Source organism: Syzygium oleosum, unplaced genomic scaffold, assembly GCF_021117445.2.
Source record: "Syzygium oleosum isolate NSW1041296 unplaced genomic scaffold, Sole_v2.1 Sole_v2.19, whole genome shotgun sequence".
Taxonomy (NCBI): Eukaryota; Viridiplantae; Streptophyta; class Magnoliopsida; order Myrtales; family Myrtaceae; genus Syzygium; species Syzygium oleosum.
In genome coordinates, this window is record NW_026607503.1 from 6,362,650 (window position 1) to 6,390,438 (window position 27,789).

At 40.5% G+C, this 27,789-nt stretch overlaps 1 protein-coding gene and 1 long non-coding RNA gene across 3 annotated transcripts; one reads left to right on the forward strand and one right to left on the reverse strand.

Moving 5' to 3' along the window:
- Positions 1 to 1,454: 1,454 nt before the first annotated feature.
- LOC130140486 (uncharacterized) lies at positions 1,455 to 7,317 on the forward strand. The gene is made up of 2 exons (XR_008818466.1): positions 1,455 to 1,578; positions 7,073 to 7,317. It is a non-coding gene; the product is annotated as an uncharacterized LOC130140486 (long non-coding RNA).
- Positions 2,000 to 7,208, reverse strand: LOC115674006 (phosphatidylinositol 4-kinase gamma 7-like). 2 transcript variants are annotated; one of them, XM_056320006.1, is made up of 2 exons: positions 7,082 to 7,208; positions 2,000 to 4,458 (listed from the first exon to the last, which is right to left on the reverse strand). In XM_056320006.1, the coding sequence occupies exon 2, from the start codon at positions 4,229 to 4,231 to the stop codon at positions 2,336 to 2,338; it is 1,896 nt and encodes a 631-aa protein (XP_056175981.1). In that variant the 5' UTR covers positions 4,232 to 4,458; positions 7,082 to 7,208; the 3' UTR covers positions 2,000 to 2,335. The 2 variants fall into 2 exon arrangements, with proteins under 2 accessions (XP_056175981.1, XP_030452158.1); XM_030596298.2 differs by having other exon boundaries at positions 2,000 to 4,522.
- Positions 7,318 to 27,789: the final 20,472 nt, after the last annotated feature.

Here is a 27,789-nt window from a genome sequence, read left to right on the forward strand (position 1 = left end):
AGGCTTGCCCTGATCGTCGTTGGGCGAGGCAAGGTATTTGTTTTCCGGGGTTTGGTTGGTTGGTTGTTGGTTTCATGCATGTTGAGGGTTGCAATCGATTTGAAAATCACTCAATTTGATATGTTGTGTCGACAAGTTGGAGAGAATATGGCGGAAGAGCACCAGTGCCAAGCCCCGCGCCTCTGCACGAACAACTGATGCTTCACCCAGCGACGACGAGGTTCGAAGAAAAAAATGAGAAAGAAAATAATCGAAAATATATTAAAATATTATTTAAAATTGTTTATCTTAGTACGGGTTGGATCTACGTAGGACAACTAACGTTCACATCAACGCTAGTTGGGCAAAATTGGCCGGATGGACTTTACCAAATCAAATGAAAGTTGAAAACAGTTAAAATACATGGACTGCAACGTAACGATATATACATATTAAAGCTATAATTAAACAAAAGGCGTACTAAAACTGATACTTGGCTCTTTTCACCCTTACTTGTTTTTAAGTTATTTTTTGAATAATAATTTTCTAGTACAAAAACTGATACATGGCTCTTTTCACATAGCTTTGCACGTATCATATCATTGCATATTAGCCTTTTGATTCACAGTTTGCAGCAGCTCCTGTCTCGATGATCAATCATGAGGACTTGCTTGTGCTTGCTCATTGCAAACCAGGTTCTTCATTTTTCTCATAATTTATTTACTGTATTGATTATTAAGTATTATTTTCATGTTTACGCACCCACATGATCATTTTTCACGTGTTAGAGGTCCTGAATAATGAGATGATAAAGATTGCATGTAAAACACTTCCATTTAAAGAGAAAATGTACCAAAATAGCGTTAGAATAATTTAGCGCAACTTACATAACTGGTTTCTAATTGACTCATAAAATATTAGTGATGGCTCCAAGGTAAGTTTAATTATAAGTTTAATCAAGAATCTAAGTTGTGATCGGATGGGCTTTCAAGAACCCGTGTTAAGTGTGAGCGTCAGCTTCGTAAGAAATGTTAAAGTGTGAGCGTCAGCTTCGTAAGAAAGTCCGTCGTTCCCGCTTAGCAATTCGTCAGCTTTAAGGTCACCACAATTCTAATGTCAAAAGTGTCTGAAATTGCAGTCCACGGACCCAGTCAATCTAATCGATTGCCAGATCAAAACTCAATCACTTCCTAATCTCCCCCACTTGGATTCTCTGAGTTTGATCGATTAGCATTCTTCTATTTCAAACTGAAATGTTCCCCACCACATTCCAACATTATACATCAAAACATTGCCAGCCAAAACAAGTATCTGAAAATTCCACCTTATATATCCCATTATGAGACTCGAGAGAAGAAAACGAAAATGAACAAGAGGAAGGCAATAAATGGACAGAAGATTCACTTCGCAGCTAATTTCTCGGCAGTGGCCATGGTTCACGAACCCATTTTTGATCCTCCCCACTCCTCTCCTTCCAATTGGCCGTAGAAGAGAGGGAAGCAAACCTTCAAAAATATTGTGCTCATCAGACATCACTTGATAAGGATCGCTGCAGATTTTGTCAATGCCGAGGTTCCTCACCAGCAGCCGTTGCGAGGCGTAAGAAAAATCTGTGGAGAATAAGCAAGTCAGGAAAAAATGGTACATCCAACTACAAAACAATGCCTAGGACATCACAAAAGTTGTGACACAGAGCATGGACACGCAACTATACGTAAGGGAAACGAAAAGAACCCGCATTATGCTCATAAGAAATGTTTGATCAGTCCATCTAAACTTCGCTACTGGGTATTCACGATGCTAATCCGCCAAGTTTAATGGCAAGAAAACCGACTTTTCAACGTGACAAACAAAAAAGTCTACAACCCAGCATTTGGCTGAATCACCAAAATGATGAGATCCGATCGTTGCAGTTTGTTCTTGCAACGTATAAACAGTGGGCAAGCTATAAGTGCCCACACATTAGAATCCAGACATTGCTGTTGAGCCTGAGGATGTTAAGAAGGGTAAATTGCAGCACTGGACAAATAAGTAAAATATATTGAAACTCTGGTAAACTCCATTCTCATAACTGGATATATATACACACACATCACTAATTCCCTTCTACGTTCCACCCTTCCATTCTCAATTTATTTATGTAAACACATTGAACAGAAAGTGAAAGATGAAAAGAAAACAGATCCCCTCCCCATTACACAAGTATAATTAGATGCAGCGGCGACTCCAATCCTAAGTAGAAATGGTCCTGCAAGAGGATAGACCTGTAAAGCAAAGGTATTCATCTTTCCAGGTATGTTTGACAACTAACATTCTCCTTGAACATCAGCTATTGTACTGTTATTGTTCAATCTCCCTAAAATTGGCATGAAGTTCCAAGCCTCTGTCTCTGCATGTGACCAATACTCGCAGATCTACGACTAGCGAAAGCAGGAACTAGCAACTCCTGAAAATTTTCAAGGAACTGATCCCACTCTTCTTTATCCATATCAGCCAACTTCACAAAACTGCCACTTGCAGGTAGCTGCTCATTCACACTCCTGTTTCCAGATGATGTACCAGCCAAATAGCCAGTCCTCTGCCAGGTGCCCAGGTGCTGCCAGCTCTTCTCTCCATTGTGAACACATTTCACTGACTTGGACAACTTACAAATGCGTGGCTCTAGGTTTGTTGCGAGGTCAGTGTGCTTGTCTATCCTTGAAGCAGTGCTATCATTCCCATTCTCAGTCCCCTCTTCTTCTTCATTCTCCTCCGTGCTCTCCTCCAGCTTTGACAGTAGAATACGACCATTTCCACCTTTTCTGCCAGACCAAAAAGGTTTCATTTCCAAATTCTCTTCTATGTTAAACATGCATTTTAGTTCTTCTTCCTCACTATCGGCGTCAAACTGAAACTGGTTATCATCTTCTGGCTTAACCTCTTCAAAGGCTACTTCTCGCTTGTCTAAACGATGCCTTGCCTCAATGCAAAATAACTCAAGTTCACTTGGTTTCTCCTCATGGCCTCGAAACTCCCTACTCATCATCTCACCAATTTCTGCAAGACAAAATCCAAAAAACACTGCTGTCTTTAGGAAAATTGTGCAAATAACCAAGACACGATGGGAAGCCTCTCGGATCATTGGCAGCTCCATCCTAAGCATGTCAGAGTCCCTATCCGGGTCAAGATTATGTATATACTCAAGTTCATCCTCAGAGAAAGGGATTGATGCCTGTGGCCAATGTATCCACTCAAAGTATGGGTCCTCCAAGCTTTCTGGAAGACACAAACCATGATCAATGGGAATAAGCTCCACTTCAGCCAGGCTGCCAGTCCCTTTAAGCTTTCTAACCAAGAGGTTTCCAGCATGCCTGTCGGTGTTTAAAATTCGAACATCCAGTATTCCGATCCGATGAACTGCAGAAACAGGAAAGCTTGATGTTCCATGATCACTTGCATCAAAATCGTGAGGGATGAACTGCTGCAGTGAAGCAATCTTGCTGATCTGCTTCTTAATATGATACTTATTTATACTCACCCCATCATTTACATTAAAGATTGAGTGGGTAATCTTCACAAGCACCGTAAAGGGTACATTCGCAGAATGATCATGGTCAAGTAGGTAAGCTGCCACTTCTCTAAACCCCGTCTCGCCAACTCGTACTGACCGCTTCAATCCAGGTTGTCCAAGAGCTTTTCCCACAAAGCCCTTTGGGTTGTTAGGAGCATAAGGTTCCTCATCTGTTGGCTTCACAATAGCAACGTTATCTCCATCCGAGTTTCTAAGATAGTATGCACCGCCAAGACCACCACAAACAGGGATCGGATCAATACCATTCTTCATAGCCTTCACAATCTCCTTAATTAACTTTTTCTTTCCAGCAGAGCTATAAGAACATACTAATATCTCAATCGGACCACTCTGATCACTCCGTTGAAGGTCTTTCCCAGTTGGTGAGAGACATGGAGTGGAAGCGCTTCTGTGCAAAAAGTTCTTTGCAAGGAGCAGGGGAGAATCATTTCTAACAGCACTTAGATCATATCTCAACACCATATCTCCATAAAACAATGAACACTCTTCGGTTGGGACATCGAGAGCAAGCTGCAATCTCCTCTTTACTGTATGAGCATTGTCACTCCTGTCTAATTCTATGCCCATGACACAACCAGTTTCAGTTTGAACAAAAACACGCCTTCTAATAGAAGATTTCCTGTCCATCCTATGCGCACCAGACTCGCCTCTCAAAAGTCCTTTGAGGGCAGCAGCAGCCATTTGGTTATGTACAGATATGTCCAGATCAGGAAAAACAGAAGGAAGAGAAGTAAAGCATCATCCACTGGTGTCTGAGGTGGCAGCGGAAGAGAGCTGCTCTCTGAAACAGACAACCACCACAAATGCCAGCAACAAGTGAATCTGGGATACCTTTGTGTGTATGAAAATCATTTCAGCTTGGTAATAGGTTGAATCTGATCCGTTTATCTTACGTCTGATCAGAAATGCTGGGAAGTAAAGAGTTGATCAGAAAAAAAGGGTTACATTGGAGAAGCTGGTGGATATAGCTGGCTGAATAAGAAATATTAAGTGTCAAAAAGGATAGACGAGGAGAGAGATATGGTGAAGCAAATGCAAATCAAAACATTTATGTTGATGATAAAACTTTCTACTACAAGTCAAAGACAGTAAATGCTTTAAGTCTCGTCAACCTACCCAAAATCCAAGATCGACGCACTATTTAGGAGTCTACATTGCCAAAAAAACCATCCTGACATATTTTTATTGGAAATTAAGGGTTTGTTTGATCATGAAAATGTTTTCTTTTTCAATGAAAATGAAAGGAAAAATTCTACTTTTCGTCCTTGTACTTTCTTTACTTTTCTAATTAAGTCCTTGTACCTTCAATTTTCCTAATCAAATACTACTACTTACAAAAAATGTCTAATCAAGTCCCTCGAGCACAAATCTGGTCAAAGCCAACCAATGTGTCTGTCAGAGGATGCCGACGTGTGACGTGGATTAAATATTGCCGATGCACACACCCACTGTGAGGCATGGATGGTGGATGAATTTAATTTTGTTAATTTGTTTCTCTCCCACTCATCCTCTGTCCATGGTGAGAGTCCACGAAGGCCATGTTTTATCCACGTCAAACTCTAGCATCCTTCGACAGTCACGTTAGTTGGATTTGGCCAGATTTTATCCCAATGGACTTGATTAGATAAATTAAAATTGCCGAAACTTGATTTGAAAAAAAGTTAAAGTACATGGATGAAAATTGTAGAATTTATATACGATTTTATTTCATCTTCAGTTTTCTGAAAATATTTTTGGTACAAAAAGGTTGTCCAAAAGCACCAGGCTGGAGAGGGGTTGATGCATGCAACACCCCTGGTTTAGCTGTTTCTGTGACTTGAACCCTTGACCTAATGCCCTGATGAGCTACCTTTTACCACTACACCAACGCTCGCCCTCATGTTTGGTACACAGAAACGAATATTTTCATTTGTAAGTGAAAATTGCAAAAACATGTTTGGCACTCTCTAACAGCTAAAAATTATCCATTACAATTTTTAGGGGAAAAAGAAGAAAAGGCCTCATAAAATGACAATATAAGATATAATTACTTTATTAAACAAAATCAACTCCATTGACAACATTTGTTTTGGATTGTGTTCTTTTGCATTCCTCTTTCTTCTTTGTTATTTTTTCATTAAAGAAGGAATTTTCAAGGAAGCTTGGTTCCTTGCTTTAAGTATCTTTAGAAGGCTTTTGCGATTCCAGTAGCAAATCCATGTTTCATCTTTATTGCCCTAGTTGGAAACAGAAGTTTCGTTACTAACATGGCAATAGCGATTCCTCTTCTCACAAAATCATCGAGGTTCAAGCAGCTCATCTCTCCAGCAAACTGAAGGACCCTCCTCTCTCTCTCTCTCTCTCTCTCTCTCTCTCTCTCTCTCTCTCGTATGTGTCGATTTGTTTTGCTCTTTATGTTAATGTGTTCGTTTGTGCACCAGGGACTTGAGGTTTTAGATGAGTAATCATTAAGAGATCTCACTATCCAAGAAATTTTTCTTTGTTCCTGGCTTTCAGAAATGTGGAAGGCGCTGGAGAGGATACAAGGTTAGTGCAGAATGAAATTTTCATTTTGTAGTGAAAACTGACAAAAAGTGTTATCAATTCTCCAGCTAATAAATGAAAACACGAGGTGTTTTCAAAATCAACCAAATGTACTTTCATGGGGTGTTGTCATTCTCAAATCAGGATGGAAATAGAAATGTGGAATATACTCACATGACAAATAGCCCCTAAAACATCCGCTCCCCACCCCCAAAAGGAAAAGAGAGGAGAAAAAAGAGAGACACGGAAAGAAGAAAAACGAGAAAGAGATCTGGAGCATATTCAATCCATGTAGATTATAACATGCGTAGTAGCTATATGACCTATCCCATTGTAGAACTCCACAGAGCATAAAACCTAAGGTGACAGGAACACCTTCTTAGGTTGGCTTAATAAACCACATATCTTTCATCGCCCTCTTTGAAATTAAACTAGTTTCTCCAAAAGTGCCAAGTTAAGGCAGTCTTCACTAAAGTCTGTTTATCCAAATCTCAAAGTTCTTGGGAAACGTTCCAAGTTCCAAATAAGTAATACACTGCACCACGAGCATTTTCACTCTCATTGCGATAGAGGAAAACAGAAACAGGGCAAAAGCATTATAGGCAAATAGGCACAAACAACTGCATAAGGTTTAGCCCGAGAAGGAATCGAGTTTAATTCTATATGACCTTCGCATCACATCTCCAGTACATGCATAAAACATATAGTTTGTGCTCTTTTCTGACCGGTTGGAAAAGTCAGTTGCTCACTGTTTCACACCTTGATGTCCCTATACTTACGTCTCAGAATTGTATTAAAATCTAGAGAACCTCGACCCATCACCGCTCTCACACTCAGAAACAGGAATACCATTTCAGCGAGAAAAACGAAAAACAAGGCATGTCATGACCGGACAAAGCATACTACAACATTAGTGCCAAAAAAACGAAGAGACCTCAAAAACCCAATATCAGAATAAGAAAGAAAATGGAGACATCTAAGTACTAAGAGAGGCACAAGAGCGTTCACCTGACAGAGGATTCTTGCATTTGAATCAGCCTTCAACAGAGCTAGTGGGGAAGCAGGTCTCACTGCCAAATGACCAAAAACCCTTCATTGATCATCCATATCTCAGCTTCTCTTGACATTCATATTATCTGAAACCAGGCATTCAGCATTTTAGCCCAAAAAACAAGCCGTCTCCCAGACAAGACAAGACAGTGAAATGCAATAGCATGAGTCCACTACTCCGACGCTTAAATTACACAGCGAGGGAAACTGTTATGAAACTCAATGCTCACAAATTCCATTAATGGCTATCATTCAACTCCGAAAAGCCAAGAAACTGAAATTCCATCACTTAAACCCAACTAATGAGTTACGATCCACCATCAAGACACACACACACACACACGCAGAGGGATCAAATGCGAGCATTAAAGGGTCTTCAGAAGCACGAAGAAGGGACGAAATGCCGATGTTTACCACCGTCGAGCAGACACCCATCGTCGCCGACCGAGACGCAATCGCAATCACGCAACTTTCCGGTTCAGACATCGGATCGAATTCGAAGATCGGAACTCGCTACGCTAGCCCGGGTTCGGATTCTCCGGCGAATTCGGCGGCGCGTCGAGCCTACTCTCCGGAGGAGCGAAGGGCGGCGGAGGCCGGACGGCGGCGGCGCGATCGGCCGCCGGGAGCGGTGGACGGCCGAGATTCCTCGCCACGGTGGGAGATGAAGGGCTGAGATGCGACGAGGCTTCCCCCGGGGCGCGAAACCCTTTGGTCAGGTCGCCTGTCCCACTCGCTCCGAAGCTTCGGGAGGTTTTTCCTTTTTTAACTACCCGAAAAGGCGCAGGGATTTACCGCTGGGTCCCATGAGTTAAAAACTAACTATTATTTACCTAAAAAAGAATTAATAAACTCATTGCCCGGATAAATTTTTTTTACGTGTTCAACTTTAAATTGAGATAAAAAGCACCATAAAGTTATAAACACCAATATAGATGTATATTTATTCTAAACTTTTTTTGCAACACTAAAAATTTTAAATTTATACCTGTATAACACATTTACCCTCGGTCAATGAATACCATTAAAAATCTGCCTGTATAGATTACGGAAGGTATACGGTATTGATACGACGACCATTTGATTTAAGTGAAATAAAAAAAAAACTGCCGTTTTGGCTGAAAATCATCTTACGGAATTTGACAGAGGGTAAATATATCGCACGAAGAAAAAATTTAGGATTAGTATGTCACAGTTAGCAGTGTGCAAAATGGACTGCCCAAATCGGGAACCGACCGGATCGGATCGGACCGGACCGGACCGTACCGACTACATATACTTTTTAATTTTTTTTATTTCTTCAAAAAAAATTAATAAAATGTGAACTAAACCCTAAGTGAAGCATGTTTTGTGATTCGTCTTTTCAATTTGAGGATTACTACATACATATCACTTAATTCAACACGAAAAGATGGCAACAAATAGTAGGAAAAAAAAAGTGATCAGTTCCTGGTTCTAGGACCAACCGGTCTAGTCCCTGGTTCCGAATTTTAGAAACCGAACCGGACAGGGAACTGATCACCCCTAGTCACAGTTGGCATAGTTCGAGATTTTTGATATCACAAAATAAGTTCAAAGTAGGGGTGAGCATGGTTCTAAGGTAGAACCTGACTAGCAGGAACCTATATCTTCCAAGTTCCAAGGTATGCAGGGTAGGTTCTATGTTTTAAAAGTTGGGGAACCTATTTCGATGGATAAATTTCAGGTTTTAAGTATGTGGACCTGACTGGTGGAAGCCTGTAGGTTTCAGGTTCCAAGGTATGTAGGTTCCAAGTGAAAACCTATTTCGACGGGTAGGTTTCACGTTCCAGGTTCCACGTACCTAGAACCTAGAGCATAAAACCTTAAACAAGTTTTTTGTGTTTATTCTTGGTCTATATCTTCGCATGATCCTGCGGTGTTCCATGACGTTAAATGATGAGTGTATAATTTGAAACCATTAGTTTGAGCTTTCATTTTATAACTTGTTAATGTTTATATTCTTTTGTATATTTAAATATAAGTTATGGTCAGTAGATCGTAGCAGCAACTGGTGGTCATTAAAGGTATTGCAATTGTTCAATTAATAATATAGCTGGAACCTGGGTAGATCCTGGAACCTGTGATAGGGTAGGTTTCAGGTTTCAAAAAATGAGAAATCTATTCCATTAGTAGGTTCCAGATTTCATGTGAGCCTTGTACAGGACATGGAACCGCTCACCCCTAGTTCAGGTAAATATGTCATAGTGAACATATGGATTTTTTTTATGTTTTTTTCCCTTAAATTGGAAAATCTTACTTTTAAAAATAGTTGTGTAACCATATTTATCCACATGTTACTTATCCCTCGGTGAATTTGTGGAAGAAAATTTTTGTTGAGCAATAATAATCTTATAAGCATATTTAAACCTATATTTTTATTTCAAATCAATTACTACTTACTTTAGCTGGTGAAGGTTGCATTTTCTTCGAATTTGCCTCACAATTAATTTTATCGTATTTTATTTCGTAAATTTCCACCGTCTTCGTCAAAGGTGATCCCTAATTTGGGTGTTTTTTTTAAAATTGAATTTCAGTCATTTCTAGAACATGTGACATAGAAAAAAGAGGCACAATAATTGATGTAGATCTTGACATCTACCAAATTGGCAAATGATGGCTAAAAGTAAAAATTAGGTGGATCTAAGCCAATTAAAAAACAATTAGGTAGCTCTGTTGATGAATATAATTGAATATATGGCTTGGTTAGAAATGAAAGTTGGTGAGCGAAACCGGTTATAATTGCAAATTCAATTACACCTAATAAAATGAAATTCATCATGTTCTTTCTTGTAATTTCTTGACTTTAGCTGAGCCACCAGATTTTCAAGCCCATTATCTCAATCTTTCCAATTCGCTCCTTCGGAAGCGGAGGTCGAAAAAATTCACGATCAACCCTAATCATGGATTCACTTGATGTGATCGTGAATCCAGTGCCTGTGCATCATGGCAATGGACTATGTGCCCATGCCATGCATCGTGTCCTGGTATCGGGATTAGGTAATTTGCACGCCTACTGGGTTTCTTGGATGCGGTAATCGTTTTTTAGGCTCCATTTATGGAATCGAACCCTAATTTTCCATCATTCATCATCACCATAGTAGACTACTATTCTACCATCGAAAGTTGATAGGGTAGAAATTCAAATGATGTGTTGCCGGCCAGCACGATGGTTGTGCGATCTGTCAAGTCCGTTCTTATTCTCGTATACTATACACGTCTCGACCATAAGAGTCCTTAGCAATGTACAAAAGCAAGTGGAGTTTGAGTGTAGTATTAAATCACGCCATGACGAATCTGAAGCTCTATCATAAGTCGATTACGCCTACAAAACTACTTAGTACAAATCACGTGCCTGCGTATATAGATTTCTATTTAAGTACCAGTACTTGACCTTTCTCTTGTATTTTTTCAGAGATCGATGATAATTGATTACTATTATCCTCTATAAGTTGGCAAAGGTGTGTTTTGAATGATTAAATTTTTTGCAAATCTGTCGGTCTCCATTTGATTTATCAGAGATTGATTAAATATGTATTGTACTTTTAGTTTCGAGTAAAAAGTAAAGAAAAAAATGATTTATTTTGTTAAGCAATAAAAAAAGGGCAAATACCACGAAAAACTCCAAACTGGTACACTTGTGACACATTTACTATAAACTAATTTTTTTATCACAAAAAACCCCAAATTAGTACACTTGTGACAAAATTACCCCAAACTAATTTTTTGACCACCAAAAACTCTAAACCGGTACACTTGTGACAAATTTAACCTTTGTTAAATTGGATTAAGATCACGAAAAATCACAAATTGATAAACATGTGAATAACGGAGGGATAAAACCCAAAACTGTTGTACCCATCAACGGCCACGTATCATCTAACTCAGCAATTTGACGGTAAAATTTAACGGAAACTAATGGAGGGTAAATTTGTTACAAGTGTACCAGTTTAGGGTTTTTTGTGGTCAAAAAATTGGTTTGGGGGTAAATTTGTCATAGGTGTACAAATTTGAGATTTTTCATGATATTAACCCTAAAAAAATGGATGCTTAGTTTTTTTTTATTTTTATAAATAAAGATCATGTTCATAATCGAACAAGTACACAAAATGGGGTCCAAGGACAAAGCCGAAGGCCATGAAGGCCCAAACCATAAAGCAAGAAAAACTAGGGCCTGAAGGTTAATTATATCTATTATGAGATTGTAATTTACAAATCGAGAATGTAGTTTTCATGGAATTTATCGTTATTTTATTTAAATTTACCATAAGGTTATTATATCCATTATGGGTCGTAATTCATTTATAGTCGTCATTTTCACTTATAAGTAGTAATTGACATTTAGGAAAGATTCCAAATAAGAATTCAAAGTGAGGCTATTTTCTCAAACAAGGATTCAAAGTGAATATTTTTTTAAATAAGAATATGAAGTGGCTAAACCAATTTCAAATAAGGATCTGAACTGGCAGGCTAGCCAAATGTTCATCGACCGGCAAGCGTGTGACATTTTCGGTGGCTAGAATATGGGCAATTTTGTCCAAAAAATATAGATAAAAACTAACAAACCCTAAAACAAAAAACCCCCCAAATTCTTCACGTTCTTCTTCTTCTTCTTCTTCTACGTTCTTCTACCTTGACACTTGTAGCACCCAAATTCTTTGTTAATGGAGCACGAACTGAAAAACAAGAAACCCTACCTTCGTTTTTTCAAATCTTATTCCTTTCTTTTCTGTCTTTGTTTCTTTCCAAAGAAGAAAACATAGCTCGTGCAAAGCCACCTCTTCATTATTCAGACACTCGTATGTAATATGAGGGAATCGATTCTTCATCATCTTTCCTAGGTTCGTCATATACTTCGATCTACACTCACATTCAACTGAGGTCAGTTTTGTTCAAATTTGTGCAACCGATCCTTCGTTTGCCCAAGAGAAAGCAATTGTAGCTTGTTGAAGCAACATGTTGATAAGGTGTGGGCATGTGGTGGAATATCACATCGATGGCAGTGAAGACAGTGATGGCGGGAATATTTTTGTTTTGTAGTATTTTTTTTTTGCCATTGTGGTCCTACATGTTGTGGTGGGGTTCCCTGTTTTGCAATTTTTAATGCTCTCCTTTCGTTTTTTCTTGGTGTATATTTTGTCGCTAATGGCAAGAGCTTGTGCCATGTCCTCAAATTCAAAGGCCCATATAGATTCTTACGGGGAAAGTAGATAAACATGTAAATAAAAGCAATAATTACTCGGATTTTGGTTCTCTAATGGAGAAGTATTCAGAGGAGGAAGTTTGGTGAAAGCACATGTAGTCGAAATCAATTCAAGTCCATGTGCGCATGAGTTTAGAGTCAGAACATAGAGGCGTCTTGTTTTCAGTAATTTTTGTTCGCACTAGTTATTAGTAAATGGAGGCGTCTTGTTTCTTGTAGTTGTTGCGCATTATAATGGACGTAACTTCTAAAGCAACAATTTGTTAGATTTCTTATTAGAAATTCTTCTTCCCAAGTTATTAATTTAAAGACTATTTAATCTTTGTGTCAAGATGCATCTGGATCGTGCTAGTTAACATTCCTTACAATTTCTTAGTAAATCTACAATTAGGTCTCCCTAATAGGTTAGTATTTCAGCCTTGTGTTTTGAAAAAGAAAGAGAGAATCCAGACATGAGTTGAGCGACCAAACTTAGAAGTTAGTTGCGTTAGTTTCAAGCCAATAACAGTCATAGGAACCCAAGAAATGCTTTGAACGGAACTGGTTTTCTTTTTCGTACGGTATATATTCTCTAAGTTTGGTACTTGGACTACCATTGTTGGCTCACCTAAGGCGAAAGTTCTATTGACGCCGAAAACATTTTAAGTCCATAATGCACAATTTTTTTGTGACAAACGGTATCCAATAAAAGTGTGGTATGTAGTCACTAGTGTGACTAGTTTTCTTTCATTAATCATAGTGTGGTACAGATGCATTGCAATTTTTTACTGTTATTGCTATGTTTTTTTTGTGTGCATGTTTTGCATGAAAATATATTGACGTTATTTTTGCTTTCATTTTGCACCAATTGAGGGGTGTGAAGAAGTGAACTATTCCATATATGATAGTAGGTTTGATAAGGTTGTTGAGGGTGCTGAAGAAGATGGATTTGCCTTTACCGATGTTGATGAGTTATACATAAGATAATGTAAGATATGTTGGTGGTGATGGTTCAATGGAGAGGGATATGGACGTTGGAGACATCAGTCTGTACGAAGATGTGTTAGCTGATAATATAAATTTCTTGAATATAAATAGTGAAAATGAGTGTACACATCTTGAGTTTAATGCTGAGGTTGATATGGAAAATCTTATCTTTAAGTTAGGGATGTGCTTTAGTAATGCTGAAGAGTTAAAGAGGCTGTTAGGAACCATGCCATAAAAAATGGAAGAAATGTGAGGTTTTTTAAGAATACACCTAATAAGTTGAAGGCAATGTGTTTTGAGGGCTGTGATTGGCTTATATATGCTTCCAAAGTGCAAAGGGAGCATACTTTACAAGTCAAAACCTTCAATCTCGTACATACATTTAATAGAGCTCTACATGTTCCTCAAATAAAGCATTAAATGGTTAGCAAACAAGTACTGTGATAGGTTGAGAAACAAGGGGTGCTTCAATGAAAAATAATGGACTCTGAGAATGTTTTGAAGTTATTTAGGACAATGGTTTATAGAGCTAGGGCAACAAAAATGAGTATGATGACAAGGAATGAGGAGGAGCAATTTTGGATGATTAGGAGCTATTGCTAAGCACTTTTTGATGCCAACCCATGATCCACATGTATAATCAAGACTAAGCAATGTCAAGATTAATTCAAGTTTAAGGGAGTCTACATTTGTCTAGATGCATTCAGGAGGGGGCTTTATAGAGGGATATAGAGGGATGTAGGCGCTTTGTGGGGTTTGATGGTTGCCAATTTTCATCAGATTACATGGGTATACTTTTAGTAGCCATGGGCGTAGATAGCAACAATCAAATGTATTCCCTTGCATGGGCAGTTGTCGGACAAGAAATATACAAGACACGACACTGATTTATTAGTTTGATTGCAGAAGACTTGGGGATTACGGACCCTGAAAATTCAACGTACTGTGAAAATTCAACGTACTGGACATTTTTGTGTGACAAACATAAGAGATTGTTGCAAGCACTAGCAAATCTACTGCCTAAAGCAAAACATAGATTTTGCTTAAGGCATCTTTATGAAAACTTCAAATTGCATCACAAAGGAGTATAATTTAAACAAGATTCTTTGGAAGGCTACCGTGACAACTAAGGTATGTGATTTTGACTTGGCAATGGAAGAGCTGAAGGCAGTTGATGAGAAAGCATATGATTGGTTTTCCAAAGGCCTCCAGTGCTATGGAGCAAGTCCTACTTCTGGACAAGCTCAAAATGTGACATTTTCTTAAACAACTGGTGTGAAAGTTTCAACAAAAGCATCATTAACGCTAGGGTAAACATATCATCACAATGATTGAAGCTATATTAGTGCAGTTAAAGGAGATAATTTATAAGCAAAGAGATGGGATGGCTAAGTGCACTGGTGTAATCTATCCTAATATCCAGAAGATATTAGATCTTCAAAAACAATTTTAAGCATCATAGATTCATACCTGAATGGGGAGGATAAATTTGAATTGAGTGGCCCATGTGGAGACAAAAGACAAAAGATTTATTAATATTAGACATATTGTAGCCGTAGAAGATGGGACATCAGCGGATTATGCTGTGGCAATTATTATATAAATAAAAGAAGAGCCTGAAAAATCGATCAACACAAGTTTCAGTAAGGAAACATTCATATAGACTTATAATCGTGTTGTGCATGCTGTAGATAACATGGATACATGGCCTGCTAGAAAGCTATTACTCTCACCGGATGTGCCTAAGCAAGTTGGCAAAAAGAAGAAACAAAAAACAAAGTTAGTGAACAAAACAACTTATAAAAAATTGAAAACAAGAAAGAAGAAAATTCTACAAGAGCTTGTTATTACAATCACTTATGGGAAATGCGGTGGGTTAGGCCATAACAGGTATCATTGCAATAATCCATCGATAATATCAGCGGCAGTGGCAACGATAGTAGTAGCATCAACAACTTCAGCTCTTGCAGCTTATACATCAATCTCATGTTCACAGGATGCAGTGGAAAGCACTCTTTTGGGCCCATATGATTGGTTTTCCATAGGCCTCCTGTGCTACAGAGCAAGTCCTGCTTCTGGACTAGCTCAAAATGTGACATTTTCTTGAACAACTGGTGTGAAAGTTTCGATAAAAGCATCATTGACGCTAGGGATAAGCCTATCATCACAATGATTGAAGCTATAATAATGCAGTTGAAGGAGAGAATTTATGGGATGGCTAAGTGCACTAGTGTAATCTGTCCTAATATCCAGAAGATATCGGATCTTCAAAAACAATTTTCAGCATCATAGATTCGTACCTGAATGGGGAGGATAAATATGAATTGAGTGGCCCATATGGAGACAAAAGACAAAAGATTTATTAATATTAGACATGTTGTAGCTATAGAAGATGGGACATCAGCGGATCATGCTGTGGCAGTTATTATATAAATGAAAGAAGAGCATTTATTATATAAATGAAAGAAGAACAGTTATTATTTAAATGAAAGAAGAGCTTAAAAAATCGATCCACACAAGTTTCAGTAAGGAAACATTCATACAAACTTATAGTCATGTTGTGCATGTTGTAGATAATATGGATACATGGCCTACTAGAGAGCCATTACTTTCACCGGATGTGCCCAAGCAAGTTGGCAAAAAGAAGAAACAAAAAACAAAGTCAGTGAACAAAACAACTTATAAAAAATTGAAGACAAGAAAGAAAAAAATTCTACAAGAGCTTGTGGAACAAAGTTGAAGAGACAAAATATTACAATCATTTATGGGAAATGTGGTGGGTTAGGCCATAATAGGTATCATTGCAATAATCCATCGGTAATATCAGCGGCAGTGGCAATGATTGTAGTAGCATAAGCATCTTCAACCCTTGCAGCTTATACATCAGCCTCATGTTCACAGGATGCAGTGAAAAGCACTCTTTTGGGCCCATCAAAATCACAACTTGAGACAGTTGAATTGCTTGCTTCAATTTTTGGTAACATCTCAAGCTCGTTGTCATCTATAAAAAGCATGAAAATGCAGATATCCATCTGCCCTTCACTTTGTCCTAGAAGTGTTCTTATTTGCACTTGACTTTCTCTTGACTAATTGATTTATTTTGTTATCCAACTGTAGGTAAAGAGGAGGATGTAAAGATCTCAACATGAAAGTGTTGGAAGCCGAGCAATTTTTTTGGAAAAATGCAAGACCAACAAGACCAACAACACAAATATTTTTTTTTATTATTGTTAGTTGATATGGATAGGTCTGTATAGGTCTATTTAGGAGCAGCTTACAATTTTTTAAAAATTTTATTACTAACCAATTTTTTTTATTGTTAGTTGAGGTGGATGGGTCCGCAAGACCTACAACCACACAAATTTTTTGGAGCATCTCTGTTGTAGGGATTACATTGCATGAGTGCATCAATTGCAGTTTGTTTTCTGCAGGAGTGCAACTCAGGTTGGTCTTGGTAGTCCTTGGTGTGATTCGATCATAGCTAGAAAACCATATCTCGTCTTGCAATCCCTTCAGCTATGGGCAGAAATCCTTGCTTCTACTGTGGGGGAAGAACATCAGAAGTGCCAAAAGTTGTGTACGGAGCTCACTTTGGTGCCAAAAGTTTCATTTGGATCACTTAAGTGCCAAATCGGAGGAAAAATGATCACTTTGGTGCCAATGGCGAGAGATTCTGGCCAAATTAATACGTGACATTTATAATTAAATTTTTAATCTTAGTTGGATTTTTTTTTTTTAAAAATTAGTCTACGTGGCATTTCCACGTATATATTTTGATTTTTTAAATACTTTTCTGAATTTTTTTTTCTTCTTTTCTTTTTTTCTTTTCTTTCTTCTCCCTTTGGTCACTGCCAGTGACCAGAGGTCGGCCACCGGCCGCCTAGCCTCGCCCGAACGAGGCCGCCGCCGCCCGCCACGAGGGCGAGGCCCGGCCGACCCTCGCACAGGGGCGACGGCGGGCAAGCCCCGGCGAGGTCGGCCTTGCCTCGCATGGGCGAGGGCGAGCCCGGCGAGGGCTCCCTCGCCCAGATCCGGCGAGGCCGGCCGTCGCCCAGGCCACGGCGGCCCCGCCGGACGTCACCCAGGGGAAGGCGACGCCCGGCGAGGCCGCGGTGGCCTGGGCGACGGCCGGCCTCGTCGGATCTGGCGAGGGGAGCCCTCGCCGGGCTCGCCTCGCCCATGCGAGGCGAGGCCTACCTCGTCGGGGTTCGCCCTCGCCCATGCTAGGCGAGGCCGACCTCGCCCATGCGAGGCGAGGCCGACCTCGCCGGGGCTTGCCCGACCTCGCCGGGGCTTGCCCGACCTCGCCGGGGCTTGCCCGCCGTCGCCCGGGCGAGGTCGGCCGGGCCTCGCCTTTGGCGGGCGGCGGCGGCGGCCTCGTCCGGGCGAGGCCAGGCGGCCGGTGGCCAGCCTCCGATCACCGGCGGTAACCAAAGGGAGAAGAAAGAAAAGAAAAAAAGAAAAGAAGGAAAAAAGAAAAAAAGAAAAAAAAAAGGAAAAAAGAAAAAAAATTATTTAAAATAAAAAATGCTGACTGTACGTGCTGACTGTATCTCCGGCGAGCCACATCAGCTTCAGAAATTAATAAAAAAAATGCCACGTCGGATTTCCGGCCAAACTGACCGGAGTTGGCACTTAATTGATCGTTTTTCAAAAATTTTGGCACTTAAATGATCCAAATGAAACTTTTGGCACCAAAGTGAGCTCCGTACACAACTTTTGGCACTTCTGCTGTTCTTCCCCCCTTCTACTGTTATATTCTAACTGTTGCTAAAAGTTGTTAAAAGTCCTCTACTGTTTATTCTGACTGTGCTGTTCTATGATGTCATTGTAGCTAGAACTGAGCTTCTTGTCTCCTTTTCTGGATAACTCAGTATGTTGCTCACTTACCCATATTGAGAATCTACTTATGTTTGACCAAAAAATAGGTCTAGTTCTGATTTTAAGGTAAATATATCATCAGTATGTTGTTTTCACTACTGATAATGTTTACAATGTAAAATGCGGGTGATTATGGAGAGTACATTAGAAATCGAAGTTCGCATTCATAGAATGTGCTTATTGTGTCAAATGGTACCGATTTGTCCACCGGAATCGTTATGCAACTCCGCTAAAAGTTTTTGAATCAATTGTCGATCGAGATATGAAGAGGGACATCCGTTGGGAATCGCAAAACCAGAGTGCTTCACGCGCTTCACAAATTCACAGTACCATGTGAGACCATTAATAAATGCTATGCTTAAAATAGCTTCGTGATTGAAGAGGGATGTGTTACATCACGTATGAAATTAAAGCTGAAATTGCCACAGATGAACTACTGCCCTTGCATGATAATCATTTAATTGCAGAAGATAGACTATGTCATTGTTTTCAAATAGACATCCTACGCTTTTTTGACACATAAATAACTAAGTCACATTCATGAACAAACAACAGACACATCACTTTGTAAATCAATTTTGTGCACCAGTTTTAATGAGTCTACCATTTTTCTTACTGACATAACTGTTAGTCCCAAAACAGTCGTATTTCCTAAGCATAAGGACATTGACCAAGTCTCCGTGGCGATTGGACTCTCCAAGCGCATCTTCCTAAACGCCAGGGCTTTCAAACTTGGGAGCAATTGGAAGAGTCGCCTTCTTCCATTCACGCCCACGAATTTTTTTTTATTTTTTTTATGGAAAGAGAATTGTATTCATTACTCAAACTCGTTGGCCTTGGAGGGATTCACAGAAGACCCACATGGTACACACCACAACCTCTGATCTTTTGTTCAGCGACCCAAGAAGAAAATGACACCATTCCAACCTTATCAGCCTCTCTCTTTCTTCTTCTTCTTCTTCTTGATGTTGACTTTGAAAATTTGAAGTGAATCTAAAACTGGAATTCACCCGAACCTTACCTTGTGAGGGGCTGAGAAATGCTTAGAGGCAGCAACAATGGCTGCTTCAGGCACGGTTCGCTTGGTGTGATGCTTCCTATGATCCGCTCTTATGGGCGAAGCCAAGAAAGAAAAGAAGGTCTTGAACCAGGGTATGTTTTTCCGGTCGCCCTTCATCTTCTTACTCAAATTCTTGTATTCACACACCAGCCGAAAACATTAGTAAGAAATAAGACGAGAAAGAGGGAGAAGATGGAGTTGAACTTGTGAACTCGCTCCTTTGATGGGTGATTTGCTGTGTTTCTTGATTTCACAAAATTCATCTCCATGTATATACATATATATATATATATATATATATAGAGAGAGAGAGAGAGAGAGAGAGAGAGAGAGAGAGAGAGAGAGAGAGAGGTCATGTTACTTGATGTCCAAGGTTATAGCGCATACCGATTAGCAAAGAGACTGGACCTGACCGCGTTGAAACATAGGCAACGCCTGAACGTTTTGACCACAAGTACCATTTGGTTGACTTTAGTTCATTTTTTGTGTTATTACGCAGGCAATATCATTCGACTTTCGCTGCAGCCACAACTTCATGGATTTATCTTGGAAACCATCGTTGAAGCTTCCCCCTTCCGTAATTAAATTGGTTGAGTGAATCAAGAGCCGGCATTTCAACAAGTGAACAACTGAGTTTCTCATGTTAAACAATTTTCGACAGCGAAACATCAGCCATGTTATGAGAGTAGGACTTGATTTTAAACATTTTAAAAAGATTTAGAACTCAATCGTAGTAATATCGTGTTGAGGGGAGATGGTGATGATCATGGTGGGGGTGCCGCCGCTCCCCGGTAAATAGAAAAAATAAACGGAAAAAATGAAGACACTTGTGAATTATGATTGGGTCAACTCTCAATGGGATAACCTAAATCTACCCTTTAAATTGAGATATAATCCAATCTCAATCCTTCACCCAAAAGCATCATCTCTCGTTAACCTCTGCAGGATCAATACAGACATGACCACTTTGCATTTAGCACACAAGCTGTTATATCTCCGTGTGCATCGGGCAAAACTATAGGTAGCACTAGCAAACATGGCCAACGAAAACTGCTCTAAATGGGAAACTTCGTGATTTCACTTGTTTAAACGCCGGCCCTTGATTAACTCAACCAATTTAATGGCGGAAGAGGAAGCTTCAGTGATGGTTTCCAAGATAAATCCATCAAGTTGCGGCTGCACCGCAAGTCAAAAGATAGTCAAATGAATCTTCCTGGGGTCAAAACTTGAGGCGTTTCCCCTGTTTCTAGGCGGTCCGGTACAGTCTCTCTGCTATTTGATCATTGCTATGGCCTTGGACATCAAGTAACATGAGCTGTATATATATGTACATAGAGATCAATTTTGTAAAATCAAGAAAACGTACAGCAAATCAGCCATCAAAGAAGCAAGTTCACCAGTTCAGCTCTATCTTCACCCTCTTTCTCGTCCTATTTCCTATTTATTGATATTTTCAGCTGGTGTTTGAATACAAGAATCTGAGTAAGAAGATGAGGGGCGACCGGAAAAACATACCCTGGTTCAAGACCTTCTTTTCTTTCTTGGCTTCACCAGTGAGAGCGGATCATAGGAAGCATCACACCAAGCAAACCGCGCCTGAAGCAGCCATTGTTGCTGCCTCTAAGCATTTCTCGGCCCCTCATAAGGTAAGGTTCGGGTAAATTGCGGTTGTGAATTCACTTGAAACTTTCAAAGTCAAAATCAAGAAGAACAAGAAGATGAAGTAGAGGAAGAAGAAGAAAAGGCAGGCTGAGAAAGTGGGAATGGCAACACTTTCTTCTTTGGTCGCTGAGCGAAGGATCGGAGGTCATGGCGTATACTCGGTGTCGCTGCATTAGGACAACTGTGAATTCTTGGATGATGTTCACGTGGGTCTTGCGTGAAATCCATCAAATTTAAGGAGTTTGAACTTCGTGGGTGCGAATGGAAGCAGGTGCATGTTCGAATTTGTCCCAAGTTTGAAAGCCCTAGTGTCTAGGAAGATGGGCTTGGAGAGTGTATTTTTCATGGAGACTTTGGTCACTGTGCCAATGCTTAGGAATTATATCTGTTTTGGGACTAAACTTTAATGTTAATAAGTAAAAGGGAAAAAACCACCAAAAACCTCAAACTTTGCCATCTGTGACACATTTACCCCGAACTTTTTTTTGTGACACCAAAAACCCCGAACTTTGCTTTTTGTGACACATTTACCCCAATGTATTTAGTCCATGGGCATTTTCGTCTTTTTTGCTTTTTCTTTTTTTTTCCTTTCCGGCGAGGGGGCCTCGCCGACGCCGGGCCTCGCCGGATCCGGCGAGGGGGCCCTCGCCGGCGCCGAGCGAGGGCGGCCTCGCCGAGATCCGGCCGGGCGGCCCTCGCCGCGTCGGGCGAGGTTCGCCTCGCCCGGGCGAGCGAGGGCGGCCTCGCCGGACTCAGCGAGGTCGACCCTCGCCGGCGTCGGACGAGGGTCGACCTCGCTGAGCCGGGCGAGGGCCGCCCCTCGCTCGCCCAGCGAGGGCGGACTCTCGCCGACGCCGGCGAGGGTCGCCTCGCACCGGGCGAGCGAGGGCGGCCCTCGCCCGACTTAGGCGAGGTCGACCCTCGCCGACGCCGGCGAGGGTCGACCTCGCTCGAGTCGGGCGAGGGTGGCCCTCGCTCGCCCAGCGAGCGGCGAACCTCGCCCGACGCCGGCGAGGGTCGCCCTCGCCCGACGCCGGCGAGGGCGCACCTCGCCCGACGCCGGCGAGGTCGCCCTCGCCCGACGCCGGCGAGGGTCGACCTCGCTTTGAGTCGGGCGAGGGCCGCCCTCGCTCGCCCGAGCGAGGGCGACCCTCGCCGGATCCGGCGAGGGCCGCCCTCGCTCGACGCCGGCGAGGGCCCCCCTCGCCGGATCCGGCGAGGCCGACGCCGGAAAGGAAAAAAAAAAGAAAAAAAAAAAAAGCAGAAAAGACGAAAATGCCCATGGACTAAATACATTGGGGTAAATGTGTCACAAAAAGCAAAGTTCGGGGTTTTTGGTGTCACAAAAAAAAGTTCGGGGTAAATGTGTCACAGATGGCAAAGTTTAGGGTTTTTGGTGGTTTTTTCCCTAAATAAAATGCCAGACTCTTAAACCTACAAAACTCATTTCCTAAGTGAAGTGTCGGACCGTTATTCGTTCGCAAATATGATTCACTTGTTTAATGAATCGCTCAAAGTCGAGCACATCACTTAATAAATCAATTTTGTAAATGGATCTCTGTAAGCGTAAGATTGCTCGGTCAATACGTATGCATGCCACACCCACGGTTTACTTGTTTCTGCGACTTGAACCCTCGACCTCATGCCATCATGGAGCTACCTTTTTATGGATACACCAAAGCTCGCCCTTATGTTTGGTACATAGAAATGAAAAATTTTCATTTGTGAGTGAAAATTGCAAAAACATGTTTGGCACTCTCTTACAGCTAAAATATTCATGAGTTTTGTCCACAATTGTGTATCAAACTTGATTATGGGAATTCATAATAAAATAAAGGCCGGATTTTATTTGAATTGACGACAACTCAAAATCATCAAATTGGAGTTTTCCCTTTATTTACATAAGCTGAAGTTTTTTCCCCAATTACTTCCCATAATCAAGGTTTCCATGGAAAAAATCATGTTTAACTTCTTGAGCGGTGGAACTTGATAATTGAAGGTTTGTTTTCTGTTAAAAATATATTTCAAGATTTGGTCACCAAGATTGGTTGCTTTCTTTTACGAAAAAAAACCACCAAAAACCCCAAATTTTGCCACCTGTCACACATTTACCCCGAACTTTTTTCTGTGACACAAAAAACCCCAAACTATGCTATTTGTGACACATTTACCCCAATGTATTTAGTCCATGGGCATTTTCGTCTTTTTTTCTTTTTCTTTTTTTTTTCTCTTTTTTTTTCCTTTCCGGCGAGGGGGGCCCTCGCCGGTGTCGAGCAAGGGCGGCCCTCACCGGCGTCGAGCAAGGACGGCCCTCGCCAGATCCGGCGATACATACTGAAAAAAAAATTCATTAACTAATTCTTTCAAGCGATACAAGCATTCATTTACGAAAAATACTTGGCCAATCATTCATTTTCTGCGAAATAAACATAGCCTTGGCACACAAACTGGCATATCTCCATGCGGGCGTCGGCCATCGGGTAAGACTAGCACTAGTAAGAGATGGCTTGCTCTGACTTGTTTCAACGCCGGGCTCTTGATTCACTCAACCAATTTAATTACGCTAGGGGGAAGCTTCAACTATGGTTTCCAAGATAAATCCACGAAGTTGCGGATGCTGCGAAAGTCGAAGGACATTGCCTGCGTAAGAACCCAAAAATGAACTAAAGTCAACCATATGGTCATGAGGTCAAAACGTTCAGGAGTTACCTATGTTTCAACGCGGTCAGGTCCAGTCTCTTTGCTAATCGGTAAGCGCTACAGCCTTGGACATCAAGTAACAAGACCTCTATATATAACACATGGAGATCAAGCAAGAAAACACACAGCAAATCAGCCATCAAAGAAGCAAGTTCACGAGTTCAACTCCATCTTCACCCTCTTTTCTCTGTCTTGTTTCTTACTTACTGATATTTTCAGCTGGTGTGCGAATAGAAGAATCTGAGTAGGAAGATGAAGGGCGACCCGAAAAACATACCCTGGTTCAAGACCTTCTTTTCTTTCTTGGCTTCGCCGGTAGGAGCGGATAGTAGGAAGCATCACACCAACCGAACTGCGCCTGAAGCGGCCATCGTTGCTGCCTCTAAGCATTTCTCAGCCCCACATAAGGCACGGTTCGGGTGAATTGCGGTTTTGAATTCACTTCAAACTTTCAAGTCAACATCAAGGAGGAGGAGGAGGAGGAGGCTGAGAAAGTTGGCTTGGAATGGTGACATTTTCTTCTTCGGTCGCTGAACGAAGGATCGGACGTCATGACGTGTACTCTGATGAACCCAAAAGGAACAAGGAAGAAGATTACAACAAAAGAAAAAAAAGGGGAAGAAAAAGCAAAAGATGAATTATACATAGCCGAATGTCCAGGTGGCTCTGGGCAGTGATGGACAAGCGCTAGACGGCAGTGATGTACGAGTGCATCGAAGACGATGAACAGTAACAGCGATTACAGTACTCCGATTTTTTTTTTCTCTTTTTTAGGTTTAATTTTTATTTTATTTTATTTCCCTGACTGGGCGCTCACGTGGCGCCACATCAGACGTCACGTCAGAGACACGTCAGATTTTAACGTTGATTTTTAACGGAATCCTAACCGAGGGTAAATGTGTCACAATGAGCATAGTTTGGGGTTTTTTGTGTCACAAAAAAAATTTTAGGGCAAATGTGTCACAATGGACATAATTTGGGGGTTTTTTTGTGGTATTTTCCCTTTTTTTATTATTTTCAACTTTAAACTATTAGTCGGCTAAATTCACCCAAAACTATAACAAAAGTAAAATTAAATACTAGACAATCCTGAATAGGAGGTAAATGTGTGAAATCTTCATATAAATAACTCTATGTTTTTTTCTTTCAGAAAATGAGATAAAATTTCGTTTATTAAGACTTGGAATTAGCTTGGTCGGGGATGATCTCAAGGTGGAATCAATAATTCTAATGCCAAAATCTAGACATTGGCCCATTTAACACGACATAGGCCTTGCCGGCACAACCCATTGGGGATAGGCCAAGGGCCCAAGTTCATCGACACGGCCCAAGGAACGACCCAATTGGCGGAGAACCCGCAATAAATTTCTTATATAAGGTCCAACATTCTTGTAAGTATCATGTTGTACTACCATTTAAAAACACATCGAATTACGAATTCAAAAGGGGGAATAGGGTATGTTTCATATTGATTTTTCCTATTGGACCAGCACGTGTTCGAGCATGAGCAAGCGAGGGAGACAAGTAGAGTTAAGCATAGTTCCAGAGTAGAACCGGATTGCTTTCCAGGTTCTGGTGAGACCATGCCCAGTTCCCGGTTCCACAATTGTAGGAACCTTCAGTTTCTGATTTTCAGGGAAACCGGACCAGAAATCGAAAACCTATCCGAGAACCAAATCGAGAACCTACCAAACCATAAAATAGAAATTGACTTAGGCTTTCTCATTCTAAAAAAGCCCCTAATCTTCCTCTCTAGAGCGATTCCCTCCTTGGCTTTCTTCCTCTCCTCAAACCTCAAAATTGAAAGCAAGCTGAATGGTCATTGGCTAAGTAAACTCTTCATTATAGGGACATTTGACTGAATTGAAGGTTCGTATGAAAGGCTCTGACCTAGTAAATCAGTTATGGACAACAAGATGGTAACTGTAGCTACACCCAAATATTCCGTCACCAGATAAAGCAGTTTTATCCCTTCTCTTTGGCCTCTCAAATACTAAAATATGCACTTCTTGATCTCTGTTTGCCCCTCCAAATGGGCTCCCAAAGAGCTTTAATTGGATCTCCAAAATCACCTCATAGACCGTCTAAAGCTGTTGGGTTGGTAAGGCACATGCATGATGTACCAAAACAAATTTGGGGGGAAGATTTTGTCCTCTTGCTAGCATCTTCTCATTACCAGCTAAACTTCCCATTATTATCCACTTTATCATACCCGAGAATTCCACGTGGCAAGGGGCAACCGCCGAGAAGACCCTCGCTAAGTTTTATTTTAAGGCTAATATCATTAAAAACCCCAAACTGGTATACTTGTGATAAATTTTCCAAACTAATTTTTTATCCATCGAAAATCCCAAACTGGTACACTTGTGACAATTTTACCCAAAAGTAATTTTTCGACCATAAGAAACCAAAAACCCCAAATCGGTACACTTGTGACAAATTTACCCTATGTTAAATTAGATTAATACCACGAAAAATCACAAACTGGTACACTCATGACAAACGGAGGGTAAAACTCAAAACTGGTACATCTGTCAATTATCGCGTGTCATTTAACAAAGCAATTTGACAATAAAATTTAACGGAAACTAATAGAGGGTAAAATTGCCACAGGTATATCAGTTTAGGGTTTTTAGTGGTCAAAAAATTAGTTTGGGGTACATTTATCACAAATTTGGGGTTGTTCGTAATATTAATCCTTTATTTTAACAAAGGACATAATTAGCATTATTGATGTCACAGCTCTTTTTCCAAAAACAAAGATAGAGAAGATTCCACTCTCCCATTCTACAAAAAATTTAGATTTTATGTTACATGTTTTAAACCTTTTTTTTTTGGTTTTTTTTTTATTTTATGTGTTCATATTTTAAGGATTGTTGCTATTCACAAATGCGAAACCTTCATTTTTGTTGTTGCGTTCACTTTCATTTTGCTTGACTAAAAATGAAAAACAAAAAAAAGGAATTGGCCCTAGGTAGACCTTGGAACTTGTGACAATGTTGATTCCAGATTTTAGAATATGCAAGGTAGATTCGAGATTCCAAAAAATGACGAATCTATTATGACAGGTAAATTTCAAGTTTTAGGTGAAATCTAGACGAAATATGCCTAGAACTTGGAACACTCATCCCTAAAGACAAGCATGGGCATAGCACAAGCGCTTGCACTGTCGTGCTTGACTTTCTTATATTGAGTGGGACTGAGTTGGCCCATTATTCCATGTCTTTATACTTTGAGTTCATGACTCCACACTATCTTTTCATGTGTGCAATGGGATTGGCTGAGTTAAATTAAATGCTTAAAACTGTTGTTCCAATTCACATGAATTAACGTATGGATACAATAGTATTCCATTTTCTTTTTAGTGGTTGAGTGGTGTTCGAGCCCGCTTTCGTGTACCTCAATTGGTCTATCTCCCGGAGGATCTTGAGAACACACTCCTCCACATCGGCCGAGTACATTCGCGATTTTAATCCTAGACCACTCTCAACAATGCTTGAATCAAGACCGTAAAGAGAGAAGCAAACTGAATTGTCATTTAAGTCGACATCTTGCCAGCAATACACGATGATATTCTGTTAGTGTTTCCATAGAGACAATTAAATGACAATATATCAAATTACTTAACTAATTAATTTTTTTCAAAATAGGCCTTGCTGACTCCGTTATTACCCAATTTACAAAGGCTTGACAATGTAGTACCTGTGCCGATGGAAGAAATTTCTAGATAGGCCCTACTCTGAGGTGTGAATTTCCTTTAAGGAAAGCATGTAACTTTCAATGAGTTGGTGGATCTAAGCCGTTGTTAGATTCAAAGCATTCTATGACGCCTTGCGGGGTCATGAATACTGATGAATTACCCAAATTCCTTCGCTTAACATCTTATGTGCTTGCCAAGCATTTTCGCCGTCAGCATCATCTTACGCTTGACTCACATTATGCTGGTGCTCGCTTTAGAAAGTGGGACTATGACCTATACACAGTTTGAGCATATGCAATCCTCATATTGTTTACTTCGCACCACACTTATGCCTAGGTCAAATGGACATTCATTCATGCCGTTTTACTGGATCGGGTTCATCACAATCGTTGATCTTATGAACATTCGTCAATCATGTAGGCCATGTGAGATCTACAATATTAACGGTTGTGATGGACCCGGTCTTTTTTCAGTTC

What these genes read in the sequence shown, in the direction of transcription:
- LOC115674006 (XM_056320006.1), bottom strand. Translation starts at nt 4,231, where the DNA reads ATGGCTGCTGCTGCCCTCAAAGGACTTTTGAGAGGCGAGTCTGGTGCG.